The sequence below is a fragment of the Heterodontus francisci genome, chromosome 6 (genome assembly GCF_036365525.1).
Source record: "Heterodontus francisci isolate sHetFra1 chromosome 6, sHetFra1.hap1, whole genome shotgun sequence".
Lineage (NCBI taxonomy): Eukaryota > Metazoa > Chordata > Chondrichthyes > Heterodontiformes > Heterodontidae > Heterodontus > Heterodontus francisci.
The window spans coordinates 60,939,879-60,953,677 of record NC_090376.1 but is presented as its reverse complement, the minus strand read 5'-3'; the positions used below and the strand labels follow the sequence as shown (position 1 = coordinate 60,953,677).

General features: G+C 40.0%; 1 protein-coding gene across 2 annotated transcripts in view; it reads left to right on the top strand.

Annotated features, from left to right (window-relative positions):
* The window catches only part of dync2h1 (dynein cytoplasmic 2 heavy chain 1), an 836,995-nt gene that overhangs the window by 278,366 nt on the left and 544,830 nt on the right, over window positions 1-13,799 (top strand). For both annotated transcript variants that reach the window (XM_068033753.1, XM_068033752.1), the window contains exon 54: window positions 10,969-11,041. In XM_068033753.1, coding sequence (XP_067889854.1) covers window positions 10,969-11,041 — 73 coding nt within the window. The remainder of the gene's footprint in view (window positions 1-10,968; window positions 11,042-13,799) is intronic.

Here is a 13,799-nt window from a genome sequence, read left to right as displayed (position 1 = left end):
AGAAGGGTTCTAATAAAACTGAATGTTTGTTTATGATAATTTAATTGTTAGTTTATAATAGCTAGATTTTAACTGTAAGTAACTTCTAAGTAACCTAATCATCTTACAGTTCCCCCGGTAGAGGGGAAGATATCCTTATCAATTGCTCATTAACTGTTTTCGAGAAAAACCGCAAGCTCTAAGCTTCGTTTCTTGCAACACATTTGTCGCACAAGGCACCTCAGATAGCAAAGCATGCAGAGTCTTACTACAAATGCTATGGCCTGGGTTAGTATCATAAACATGGACAGAATCCGGAGCCATGGGCTTTGTCCTACATTATATACAGTCTCCCACCATTGGTGTTCCACTAGCTGTTGTGTTTCCTGCATTCTATGGTTGTTGATCTGCATCATTTTTACTAAAAGTTTCTGTGAGGTGGTGGTTTTTTCTATTCCAGGCTGTACTGCTGACTGCTGTACCGATACCCAATCATTCCCATTCCTTGATTCTGAACCGACTATTCATGGTGGCAACATCCATGGTCCAATCACACTGATCACGAAAACATCACATTACATTCATTGCAGTGTCACAATCCTTCCATCATGCATGGACTTCAAAGATTCTCCAGCTATCCTTTTACCTGTAACCATCTTGTGGATATTTCTTGTTAAGTATTATTTTCTGGCCCTTCAACTGTCTCTCTCAACTTTAATTTTACTCCCTCTGACCGTTACCAGTGTGTTTAATTTATCCTGATTATTGTAAAGTCATTATCTTGATGGAGTTTGTGTAAATGCCTTGATAATTTAAAATATTGTCTCACTCTACTGGCCACATTAATCATTTCATGCCAAACTGTTGGTCAAGTAGTTTTGGATGGCCGAGACCCGTTGATTCAATGCATTTCACGATGCATTTTGCATGTTAGTTGCTTCACCTGTAACAGATTACATCTGCACTCTTACACCAGTATCCCAATATCATGCCCCACATTCTGGACTCTCAGGTGATCTTATCGAAAGATCAAGGTGGGAGGGGGTGGGGTGGCGTCTGTCTGAGATCTTTGCTTATCTCTCCCTACATGGTCCCTTTGTCTTGGGTATTGGCAAGACTATTGAATGCAACTCTCTTTAAAAAAAAAACTCATAAACAAGGATACAAAAATCTCCAAGAGAAAACTATCAAATTACCTACACTTTCCTGACTTTCACTGGAAAGTTCTGGACTTCTTGGAAATTCTACACTGTATTAATACAAACAGTTTGAATTCTAATTTCATGATTGTGTGTCCCCAAAATTACTGTATTAGCTCTTGCATCAGCCAGATCTAACTTCCAATTCCCATTAATTATAATTCCATTTCACTTTGAGCACTGGAGAATCTTTACTGTCCAATATTCATAATATCTTTGAAACAGAAATATCAAGCATTTTCATTTGATTCCAGGCATTTTGTTTGTTTGGTCTTTATCTTAGATGACATTTTAGTTTCTTAAAAGTAACTTTTTTGCATCTCAAATTATTCCAAATTCAAATAAAAGTATTGCTGGGGTGACAGGGTTTGTTAATGTTCCATTTATTTTTCAAAAGAGATTTATTCCTCGATGTTCACAGAAACCACTTAGACTGTTTTTAGTTTTTCCGAAATTTGATTATCTGTTAAACTTGAAATACATTCCCATTTGAGTGCTTAAAATAACCACTCATATCAGTTTAATTTGTTTATTGAATCCAATTTCTTATGCTCAGCCTTGGTGGTTTTAAAATGCTTTTACGACAGAGACCGAAGTGCTTGCAACCATCTCTCCTTCTCAAGCACTTTGTCTTGGAATATAACAAATGGCCTGAATGCGTTAAGGCCAAGTCTTTGAAAGGCAAAGGCTTTGGTCCAAATTTGATGTCTGCAGATAAGTTCTTAAATTCTTAAAGCTGCTGCATCTCTTGCTGTGGCATCAGTTTGCATTTGGCCCTGGAAAACATCATCAGCTGTTTAAAAAAGCACAAAGAATTCATTGTGGCTTTGCCCCAAAGCCCAATGGGTTAATTTAAGAACATAAGATCTAGGAGCAGGAGTAGGCAATTCAGCCCCTCGAGCCTGCTCTGCCATTCAATACGATCATGACTGATCTCAACTCGGCCTCAACTCCTACCCGTTCTCCAAAACCCTTCAACCCATTACTAGTTGTAAAATCTGTCTATCTCCTCCTTAAATTTGCTCAATGTCTCGGCATCCATCGCACTCTGGGGTAGTGAATTCCACAGACTCACGACCCTTTGACAGAAGTAATTTCTCCTCATCTCTGTTTTAAATCTGCTATCCTTTTCCTAAAACTATGACCTCTTGTTCTAGATTGCCCTAGCAGAGGAAGCATCCTCTCTACGTCTACTTTGTCAATCCCCTTAATCATCTTCTATACCTCAATTAGATCCCCTCTCATTCTTCTAAACTCCAGAGAGTAAAGGCCTAAACACTCAATCTCTCTTCATAAGACAAACCCCTCATCTCTGGAATCAATCTAGTGAACCTCCTCTGAACTGCCTTCAATGCAACTAGATCCCTCCTCAAGTAAGGGGACCAAACCTGTACGCAATACTCCAGGTGCGGTCTCACTAATGCCTTGTACAGTTTCAGCAACGCTGTATTTTATACTCTATTCCTTTAGCAATAAATGCCAAAATTCCATTTGCCTTCCTTATTACCTGCTGCACCTGCATACTAGTTTTCTGTGATTCATGCACCCTCTGCACCGAAGCACTCTGAAGTTTCTCTCTATTTAGATAATTTGCCTTTCTGTTCTTCTGACCAAAATGGATAACCTCACATTTATCCACGTTAAACTCCATCTGCCAAATTTTGGCCCATTCACCTAAGCTATCCATATCCATTTGTAAATTTCTTATTTCTTTATTGCAACTTACTATCCCACCTATTTTAGTGTCATCTGCAAATTTGGCTACAGTACCCTCTATCCCTGCATCCAAGTCATTTATATAGATTGTAAATAGTTGGAGCCCGAGGACCGAACCTTGTGGCACCCCACTAGTTACATCTTGCCAACCAGAAAAAGACCCATTTATCCCGACTCTATGTTTTCTGTTGGTTAGCCAATCCTCTATCCAAGCTAATAAATTGCCCCTGACCACATGTGATCTTACCTTGTGTATTAACCTTTTGTGTGGCACCTTATCAAATGCCTTATGGAAGTCCAGATATACTACATCTTACAGGAACCCCATTATCCAGTTTACTTGTTACATCTTCAAAGAACTCTAGCAAATTAGTCAAACACGATTTACCCTTCATAAAACCATGTTGACTCTGATGGATTGCAGTTTGACTTTCTAAATGTCCTGTTATTACTTCCTTAATAATGGATTCTAATAATTTCCCAACGACAGATGTTAAACTAACTGGTCTATAGTTTCCTACTTTCTGCATCCCTCCTTTTTTGAATAAGGGCATATTAGGATTTTTCCAATCCATTGGAACCTTTCCCACATCCAGGGAATTTTGGAATATTATAACCAATGGATCCACCATCTCCGCTGACACTTCCTTTAAGACCCTAGGATGTAGGCCATCAGGCCCTGGGGACTTGTCTGCCTTCAATCCCAATAGTTTGCTCAGTACTATTTCCCTAGTGATGATTGTTTTAAGTTCCTCCCTTTCTATAACCTCTGCATTACTTGTTACTATTGGGTTTAATTAATTAATTATTAATTTGTCCAATTATATCTGTCAATCTAGAAACTTAAAATTTAATAATGCCCAATATATAAATTTTACATTCAGCAATACCAAAGTTGTCTGGTGAATTAAATGAAAAAAAAACCAGCTGCAGCGGCATTAATTTCTCTGTTAGTTTTCAAGGGGGTGGAGCAAAACATTCTCCGATGCATTACTTTACATAACTTTAAAAAAAAATCCCGAGTGAAAACATTTAAAAGTTTTTTTTTTCCAATTCCTTTTGGAATCCTTAGGCTTTGAAAACAACAAAAATCATTAGTAACATCAACTTCAAAGGAAAACATGCATCAGGGAAGACAGCATTTTAGGTTAAACTCCAGTTGTTTCCAAACTTTTTAACATCTTTTGTAAGAGGTTTCTAATACAAGGATTTATTGATACGACCAGGATGATTCCAAATTCCAATTCACAGCAGTAAACATTTAAAATTCAAAACTGCAAATGTTATATGAGCGAGCCTTATATTCAGAATCCAAGATTCCCTCAAATCCTGACATGATTACTTGGAAGTTCATTGTGGGCATTAATGAAATTTCAGTTTTCCCAACTCAACAGATGTGTTAACCCTAATAATTTAATATTAATTCAGACCAATATTTACTAACTATACACAGAATAGAACAGCATGTGCCTTTTTTTCGAAGAAATGGTAAAGTATGTCATTTTTCTTGTTCCTTCTTCAGGTACCTTTTCAAATGACTGTAATAAAACCAAGAAAAGTAAAGAAAAAGTTATTTTACATTCTTACAACAAAAGATTTAACACCAGCTTCTTAAATAAACTTTAAATAGACGGAATCTTTCCCATATGTCGTTTATTTATCCTTTCTCCCTTTCAAACCAATTTCCTGTTCCTGACATTGCTACTTAAAAACAGTCATTAAGACATGTCTTTAATTTAAACTGCAACAAAAGCAATAACAGGTTTTAAACTTTGGTCCAATTAAAGCAAAGTGTTTTAAAACTTCAAATGGGATTTCTGCCAGACATCTTCAAGCATTCAAGGCAAAACCAACTTTTAAAATAAAACACTACACCAACATCATTAATTTAAAATGTTATTCAGTTTTATATCCCATTTCTGGGTGCACAATCTTAAACTGAAATGAACACACTCAAAAATCAAATTCACACTTTCTTAATTCCAAACAGCTTAGAAGCGTTGAGTCCTTTAATGAGTTATGAATTTAAAGTGCCAAAAATCTATGTTATATTCTCTGGCCTGAGCCCAAGGAACACACAGGTTCAACTAGTTCACAACCAAAACATGGCTCAAGGTTCCCACAATAATATACATGTGTATAAATAGAACAAGTAACAGACATAACAGATTGTTATGATCAGGTGTGGAGGGGTTGAAGGGCTCCCCTCTTGTCCTCCTTGTTTCCAGGTTTATTTATTTTTTAAAGATGGATATACCTGCCAATTCAGTGAGTGTTTAACTTTTTACGTGCTATGATCATAAAAAGAATCAATCGGACAGATTTTCTTGAGTGTAACAAAGAAAGAGGTTAGCTTTATTGTACTTAAACCGATCTAAGTAAAATAATAAACTGCGCTCCAACTTTCACACACATACTCGGGGTTCAGACACACACACACACATACTTGGGGTTCATACACACACACACACACAAATAGGTTACAGAATGGGGAAGGATAGATTGGCTGGATTAGAGTCCGGCACAATAAATAGGGGTATATTAGTCTGTGGAGTTTGGTAACCTGGCTGGCTTCAGGCTGAGCTTGGTGATCCCGAGGCTTCTGGTTTGCAGATGTAGCCAGCTAGTTCGGTGGTTTTCTTGGAGACAGTGATGCAGATGATTTCCTTCACGGGGTCTCTGTCTGCAGCAGTCATAGGGCTAGGTGGTTATGGCCAACAGGCAGGGTTCAAAGTTTGCAAGGTGGACTGAAGAAAGAGGGAGGGAGGAGGGACTCCACATGGGTCTTCTCTTGTTGGTGTCCAGCTGTTTGTCTCGGTTGCTGCAGAGAAAACACCAGCTTAAACACATAGATAGTGGGCCTGACACATGACCATCACCCAGTGATTCAACATAACAGCTATATGTATTCCGTCTTGCAGCTAAATCAGTTCATGTTGAAGAATTCCCTTCTTTCAACCGGGGTCCCATTGTTCAAGTGATTAGGTTTGACTGTTTCGTCTCTACCAGTTTAATGTCCCAAGTGATTGGCGTAATGTCTTGCTAGTATGAGCATGACTGGTAATTCACTCAAATTCCCCAGTCATTTTTCTTGAGGGGACTGGGGAGACAACTTGTCTCCATCTCGATGCTTTGGAATGTAGGGTACAGTGATGCAAATTGCGGTGGCCATCTTAGCTGCTAGCGAAGTCATCTTTTTATCTGTTCCTTTTTAAAAAACTTAATTCAAGTTTCCAGCCAGTGGATTAAAAAAAATCAACATTTGGCATAGCACGTTTTCATGACGCTCATTCTTTCAACATTAAAGCCAGACTACAAAGGGTTAACAACAGTTAGCTCCACAGAACACAAGCTACAAAGATAAGAGCATTCATACGTGCAAGCTTCCAACATTCATACAGACTCGAACAAAAAACACAGTAACTTGCTTTTACTCACTCCAGATTTCACTAAAAGTATCTTGTTTAAGTTGTCCCTCTTCTCAACCTGATATCTCTCACTTCCCTACTCTGGCTCTCCCCAACCTACATTTCCACCATGGTCCTTGGAGGAGGCCGGGTCAGTGCCTCCCACGGTTACTGCAGACACAATTGTCCATTGTCTCCCCAATCTTCCTTGCAGTTCCAAAATTTTTTTCTCATCCTTCTGTTGTTTATTCTGACTTTTAGCTGCCTGAGCATCAATCACAGCTGCACCAGCGTTCAGGTTAGAGACGTGCTGCTATTGTAACAGAGCAGTCATACTCTTATGACACAGCTCCAAATCTTGAACCTCCTGGTTCAGTTGCTCAACCTCTTTATCTCTCTGGGTAGTGGCATCTTTGATCTGCTGAGTGCTGTAAACCAGGAGGTTTTTTGCCTTCTCTATCCATAACTTCTTCTGGCCTATATTTATGAATTCTATAACTTCTTTGTACTTCTGCTTGAAGATCTGTTTAACGTCTTTCGATGACATAACTTTACCTGTTCTCTTTATATATTGTCATATAAGTTCCTTTGATCACTGGTGGGTCTATTAAGATCTCCACACTTCCCAAAGGGTTTTCCCTCCCAAGTCACATGTTGGCCAGACTCGTGAACTCGAGCTCCTTTCGTTCTCTCAAAAAGTGATCACAATGTGTCAAGTCTCATCTGGGTCGCCAGATGGAAGATTAGTTAAGATAGGGGTGGTTTAATGCCCCCTTCTAAGGTGGGAACAGACTTGGCAGCACAAAGCTTGTTGTGAATCAACTTTATTGAGATAAAGGTAAGGACAAGTTTATTAAGTTTTCAAATAAACTATTAGTCATAAACTCAGGCAGTGATTAACATATAGCACAGATAATACCTGTATTAGAGACTTGACGGCAGAGTGCACGACTAGTTTCTCTTGTATTCTGGTCTTCAAGTTTCTTTTGTCTGTCTGTCTCTCTCCCGTCGTTTCTCTTGTCTTTGTTGTTTTTCGAAAATGCACTGTTGTACAGGGACATAGTCAAGGCTTCTTTTGTCCTGGCTTCTTTCCAATCAACCCTCCCTTTCCCCAATCAGTGATTAGTCTTGTAATAAAGGATGCCTTTCTTAACCAATCAAGGATAATTCTTGGCTGTTGCTAATCTTTTGGATTTACGTGGATAATACCTCTTTGTGTTGACTACTTTATCTCGATGTTTTTACATTTCATGGTCCCTTATCTCATTGTGAGACAAATCTACATTTTGTTCTCCCTAAAGCTGTTTTCACTGTCTGCTCCCAAGGTCGCACCCTTTTACTGCAAGTAAGCATTTTAAAACTTGACATAATCTCCCAGAATCCCTCTACCTTGATATCTTGTCTATACTGTGCTCTATTTCTTAAGTTTCCCCACTTTACCATACTATAAATAAGTGTGGGATAGTGTGGGAAAAAGGCATTGAAGTGGATGATCAGCCATGATCAGATTGAATGGCAGGGCAGCCTCAATGAGCTGAATGGCCTACTCCTGCTTCTATGTTCCTAAGGGTTCTAATAAAGCTAAATGTTAGTTTATGATAATAAGTTAGTTAGTTTGTAACAGCTAGATTTTAACAATTAGTATTCCGGTTAGTAACCTTTTAGTCAGCTAAAAATCTTCAGCACTGTTAATTTCACTTAATAGGTTACCTGGGTGCTGTTTTCCACATTTGTCTGTTCTTTTGTTTTCATTTCAATATAACTTTTTTATGTATTCAAACTGATAAATGTGTTATTAATGCTTCATGTCAAAAGGGGGATGGAGTTTTGTTGGGGAATGGGGGATGCCAAGGTGGCCTGGTATTGCTGTATTTCTATGCTCTGTGATGTTGAACAATTCTGGCAGTGGAAACCTCATTCTCCACGGTCATGATTGGCAATGGGACTCCTTAGATATGGGTCATTGCGGAATGATAGCTCCCTATGCTGAAAGGTGAGTTTTGGCGTCATCTATCATAAGGGTTTGGAGGCACTCAGGTGAAACACTGCTGAATCAGTGTGGCCCTTGTGGTCATGCCAGCCTGCTGTTTGTCTTGAGCTCTGGGATGACATTGGCAGACGTCCTCCAATGCCTGGGTGCTGGCCACCTCTGGAGCGATCCTTCCTCTTCATCTTCCTCCTCCCAGCCCTCCTCTGACATGGAGTGGCGTTCCAGCTCCTCCTGTTCATCCATCTCCAGGCTTCTTTGCATTGTCATGTTGTGCAGGGCGCAGCAGACGACCACAATACCACCGCCATTTCAAAATCCAACCTTAAGATGCTATTACTCCTGATTCCCTAGTGTCTTTCTACAAGGCTCAAGTCTGGAGTATGATGGAATACTCCACACTAGCCTGGATGAGGGCAGCTCCAACAATACTCAAGAAGCTCGACACCATCCAGTATAAAGCAGTTGGCTTGATTAGCAGCCCATCTACCACCTTTAAATATTCAGTCCCTCCGTCACCAACACACTTGGCTGCAATGTGTACCATGTGTAAGATGCACTGCAACAACTACCACTTGCCAACCTGCGACCTTTACGGCCTGGATGAATAAGGCCAGCAGCACCACATGGGAGTGCCATCATCTGCAAGTTCTGCTCCAAGTCACAGACCATCCTGACTTGGAAATATATTGCCATTCCTTCATTATCGCTGGGTTAAAATCCTGGAACTCCCTACCTAACAGCACTGTGGGTATACCTACACCACACGGACTGCAGTGGTTCAAGAAGGCAGCTCACTACCACCTTCTCAATTAGACACTTAGGGATGGGCAATAAATGTTGGTGTTGCCAGCGATGCCTACCTCCCATGAATGAAAAGGAAAATTGAGCTCTGTTAAAGGTTTTGCAATTGTGGCAGTGAAAGAGCAATTCACCAGTACATTTTTTTAGGAATTAAAGTATGCCATGCAGTGGTCATGCGTTCAGTCTCTTTCAAGACTTTTTAAAATATAAATGTAGCACAACTCAATTCATTGAATAAATTTTAAATTGGAAGCTATTGGAATCATGATCTTTATCTCTGAACATTTCTATTTCTGGCCTCGGTAATTTTTTGTTCCAATACAACTCCAAAAAATACTAAAATTCAAATAACAGTCAAAAACATTCCTGAATGGACCCATTGCTGCTTTGTGATCATGAATAGATTAAATTCTGTTTTATTTCAGGCATTCCCAGATTTTAACCACTGTTTTAAGATTTGTATATTCAAACTTTGAAGTAAAAAAAAATGACCTGGGAGGATTACAGATATTTTAAATATCAGAAAAATGTTGCTACAAGTTGCAATTGGCTCGATTTTTAAATAGTAGAAGATAAATACATAGTGACTTGGAGTTTCCGTTTGATTGCAGTGTTTTTCTCGGTGCAGTTCCCCTGATATTGGAGAACCCGGCACAAAAGATCATGGAACTTTAAACACAAATTGCATGTTGCACAATTCAAGTTTCTGTGATCTTTTGCACTAGTTTTAAAAATAATGAGCTAGAAGCAGGTCCTGCTTAGAAAACTGACCACATTCCCAAGGTAAATTCATCACCATTGGGAGTTTACACTTGTTTGCAGGCCTTCAATGAGGCTGCAAAAATTAAGCTGGAACTTTGGGGCACATGGACACTAATGGGTGTGTTGGGTTAAAAGGTTTTGATTAATTTTTTAAAAAAAGTTTACGAAGGAACTTACTATATATCCCAATCTAACTCGAAAATAGGTTTGTATAATTTCTAAAAGTCTTTTTCAGTAATTTAACATCAGGTTGTTCACACCTGGTGTGATTTTTGTGAAAAACCCGTTTTCCACTGTATTAATCAAAGTTTATCAGTTACCACTCTTAACTATATTCAGGAGCATTTTTAAAACCAAATTTAAAAAAAATACTGCCCAATGATGCTGGCTTGCAGTCGATTTTGTTTTCAATATGCAAATAAGTTTGAGCAGAAGCACAGGGAGGGGGGAAGGACTTTACGAAACAGGTTCAATTTATGCTGGAATCACAGACTGCTCCCAAAGCCAAAACTCTACCCCAGTGCATATAACACAACAAAATGCTGCTGATACTAATGTCGGAATTTATGAACAGCAGCAATTAGCACTTTTAACATAAAAATCCCAAGATGCTTCACAAGGTGTCGGACCTAGGCAGCTGTAGGCTCTTTCAGTGGTGGGGTTAAGGTGGAATTTCTATTGTGTACCTGAAAATTGGTTTAGGCATTTAACAGGTGCCTGAACAGATATCGTGTGTTTTACACTATTGCTCAAAGTCAAAATTGCCCCTACAAGTTACTTCATGCAACCGTACTTAAATATCAGTAGTCAACAGTATGATTTTTTTTTTGTCGGTAAAGAAGCCTGCATTATATCTTGAGGTTCACCTGTTTCTTAGATTTATAGACTATGGATTCCAGTAACTGTCAGATGCTATCCCCATTCTTTAAATATGTTAATTTATTTAATTATGCCATCATAGCTGTCATATCTCGACTATATCAGTTTTTCTATATAGCTTTATTTATCTGCCTTCACCTTTTTTACTTGTTTCTATTTGAAGATACAGATGTGCATCATGAAAAATTACTTAAAATAGTAATAACTTGCAAAAATCTTAATTTTTGTTTTTCAGATTCCAGAAATGTTGCTTTCATTGAGCTGTGGCCAAGAGAAGAAAGAAAGAGGACGTAGAAGTTCAATTTCTGGTCTGTTCACTACTAACCTAATCTATGATCTGTGTTGGAAATTATGGGCTGAATTTTACCAGCCCCTTGGCGCGGGTGCCCGTAAAATTCTGCCGGGAGAGGCCTGCCATGACCCCCGCGTTGAGAGTCCCCGCTGCATTTTTCCGGCGGCGGTGAGGCCTTGGTGCGGCTCCCCGCCGCCTGGCGGTGGTGCCTTCATTAAAATATTAAAATTAGCCACATTAACATGCTAGTGAACTTACCAACCGACCGCAACTCGCAAGACTTCAGAACTCCGTTGGAGTTCCGAGGCGAGACACTGGTGGGGAGGGGAGAGGAATAAAATTATCAGGGCGGTGGGGGAGGGGGGAGTGGGGAAAACTATCCCGATTGGTTGCAGGGATGGTGGGAAGGGGTTGAGGTTCAAAAGGAATAAAGTTTGGGATATAAATAAAAGTTTTTTCTGGGAGGAGAGCGCAATTTATTTATAGATTACCTATTGAGGGGTGGGAGATGGGATTTAATTTGTATTAAAATGTTATTTTTATTTCCCAGAGACTGGGAACTTAAAAAATTTAAATGTCACTGAAGGGCTTGAAGCCCTTTAAAAATGGTCCCTATGCGGTGGCGCCAGACGCCGTTGCTGGGGACGGTGTGGCCGCTCCGCCCCCTCCATTTAAATCAGCCCCTGCACATAATATTGCAGGGACTGTGCGATGGCACTTCCGTGTCAGAAGGCCTCTGCCTGCACAGCAGGCCGTCTTGGAATGTGGCGTGCTGATAAAATTCAGCCCTATATTTCTGTTCCTAACAGTTCATCTATGTCTTGATAATACATGTATTTCATATTATAACACTTAAATTAGATCTACAATTGAATTTTAACAATTCATCTATTCCATGTTCTAATTAGAACATTACAGCGCAGTACAGGCCCTTCGGCCCTCGATGTTGCGCCGACCTGTGAAACCATCTGACCTACACTATTCCATTTTCATCCATATGTCTATCCAATGACCATTTAAATGCCCTTAAAGTTGGCGAGTCTACTACTGTTGCAGGCAGGGCATTCCACGCCCCTACTACTCTCTGAGTAAAGAAACTACCTCTAACATCTGTCCTATATCTGTCACCCCTCAACTTAAAGCTATGTCCCCTCGTGTTTGCCATCACCATCCGAGGAAAAAGACTCTCACTATCCACCCTATCTAACCCTCTGATTATCTTATATGTCTCTATTAAGTCACCTCTCCTCCTCCTCCTCTCCAACGAAAACAACCTCGTCCCTCAGCCTTTCCTCGTAAGACCTTCCCTCCATACCAGGCAACATCCTAGTAAATCTCCTCTGCACCCTTTCCAAAGCTTCCACATCCTTCCTATAATGCGGTGACCAGAACTGCACGCAATACTCCAGGTGCGGTCTCACCAGAGTTTTGTACAGCTGCAGCATGACCTCGTGGCTCCGAAACTCGATCCTCCTACTAATAAAAGCTAACACACCATATGCCTTCTTAACAGCCCTATTAACCTGGGTAGCAACTTTCAGGGATTTATGTACCTGGACACCAAGATCTCTCTGTTCATCTACACTACCAAGAATCTTCCCATTAGCCCAGTACTCTGCATTCCTGTTGCTCCTTCCAAAGTGAATCACCTCACACTTTTCCGCATTCAACTCCATTTGCCATCTCTCAGCCCAGCTCTGCAGCCTATCTATGTCCCTCTGTACCCTACAACATCCTTCGGCACTATCCACAACTCCACCGACCTTCGTGTCATCCGCAAATTTACTAACCCATCCTTCTACACCCTCTTCCAGGTCATCTATAAAAATGACAAACAGCAGTGGCCCCAAAACAGATCCTTGCGGTACACCACTAGTAACTAAACTCCAGGATGAACATTTGCCATCAACCACCACCCTCTGTCTTCTTTCAGCTAGCCAATTTCTGATCCAAAGCTCTAAATCACCTTCAACCCCATACTTCCGTATTTTCTGCAATAGCCTACCGTGGGGAACCTTATCAAATGCCTTACTGAAATCCATATACACCACATCCACTGCTTTACCCTCATCCACCTGTTTGGTCACCTTCTCGAAAAACTCAATAAGGTTTGTGAGGCACGACCTACCCTTCACAAAATCGTGCTGACTATCGCTAATGAATTTATTCTTTTCAAGATGATTATAAATCCTGTCTCTTATAACCTTTTCCAACATTTTACCCACAACCGAAGTAAGGCTCACAGGTCTATAATTACCAGGGCTGTCTCAACTCCCATTCTTGAACAAGGGGACAACATTTGCTATCCTCCAGTCTTCCGGCACTATTCCTGTCGACAATGACGACATAAAGATCAAGGTCAAAGGCTCTGCAATCTCCTCCCTGGCTTCCCAGAGAATCCTAGGATAAATCCCATCTGGCCCAGGGGACTTATCTATTTTCACACTTTCCAAAATTGCTAACGCCTCCTCCTTGTGAACCTCAATCCCACCTAGCCTAGTAGTCTGAATCTCAGTATTCTCCTCGACAACATTTTCTTTCTCTACTGTAAATACTGACGAAAAATATTCATTTAATGCTTCCCCTATCTCCTCTGATTCCACACACAACTTCCCACTACTATCCTTGATTGGCCCTAACCTAACTCTAGTCATTCTTTTATTCCTGATATACCTATAGAAAGCCATCTAATACTTAGATGGGTGCTAGAATTGAAATTATAATAAGTACATATTCTGTAACCGCTTCAGCAATAATTCAGTTAAATAGCTTAA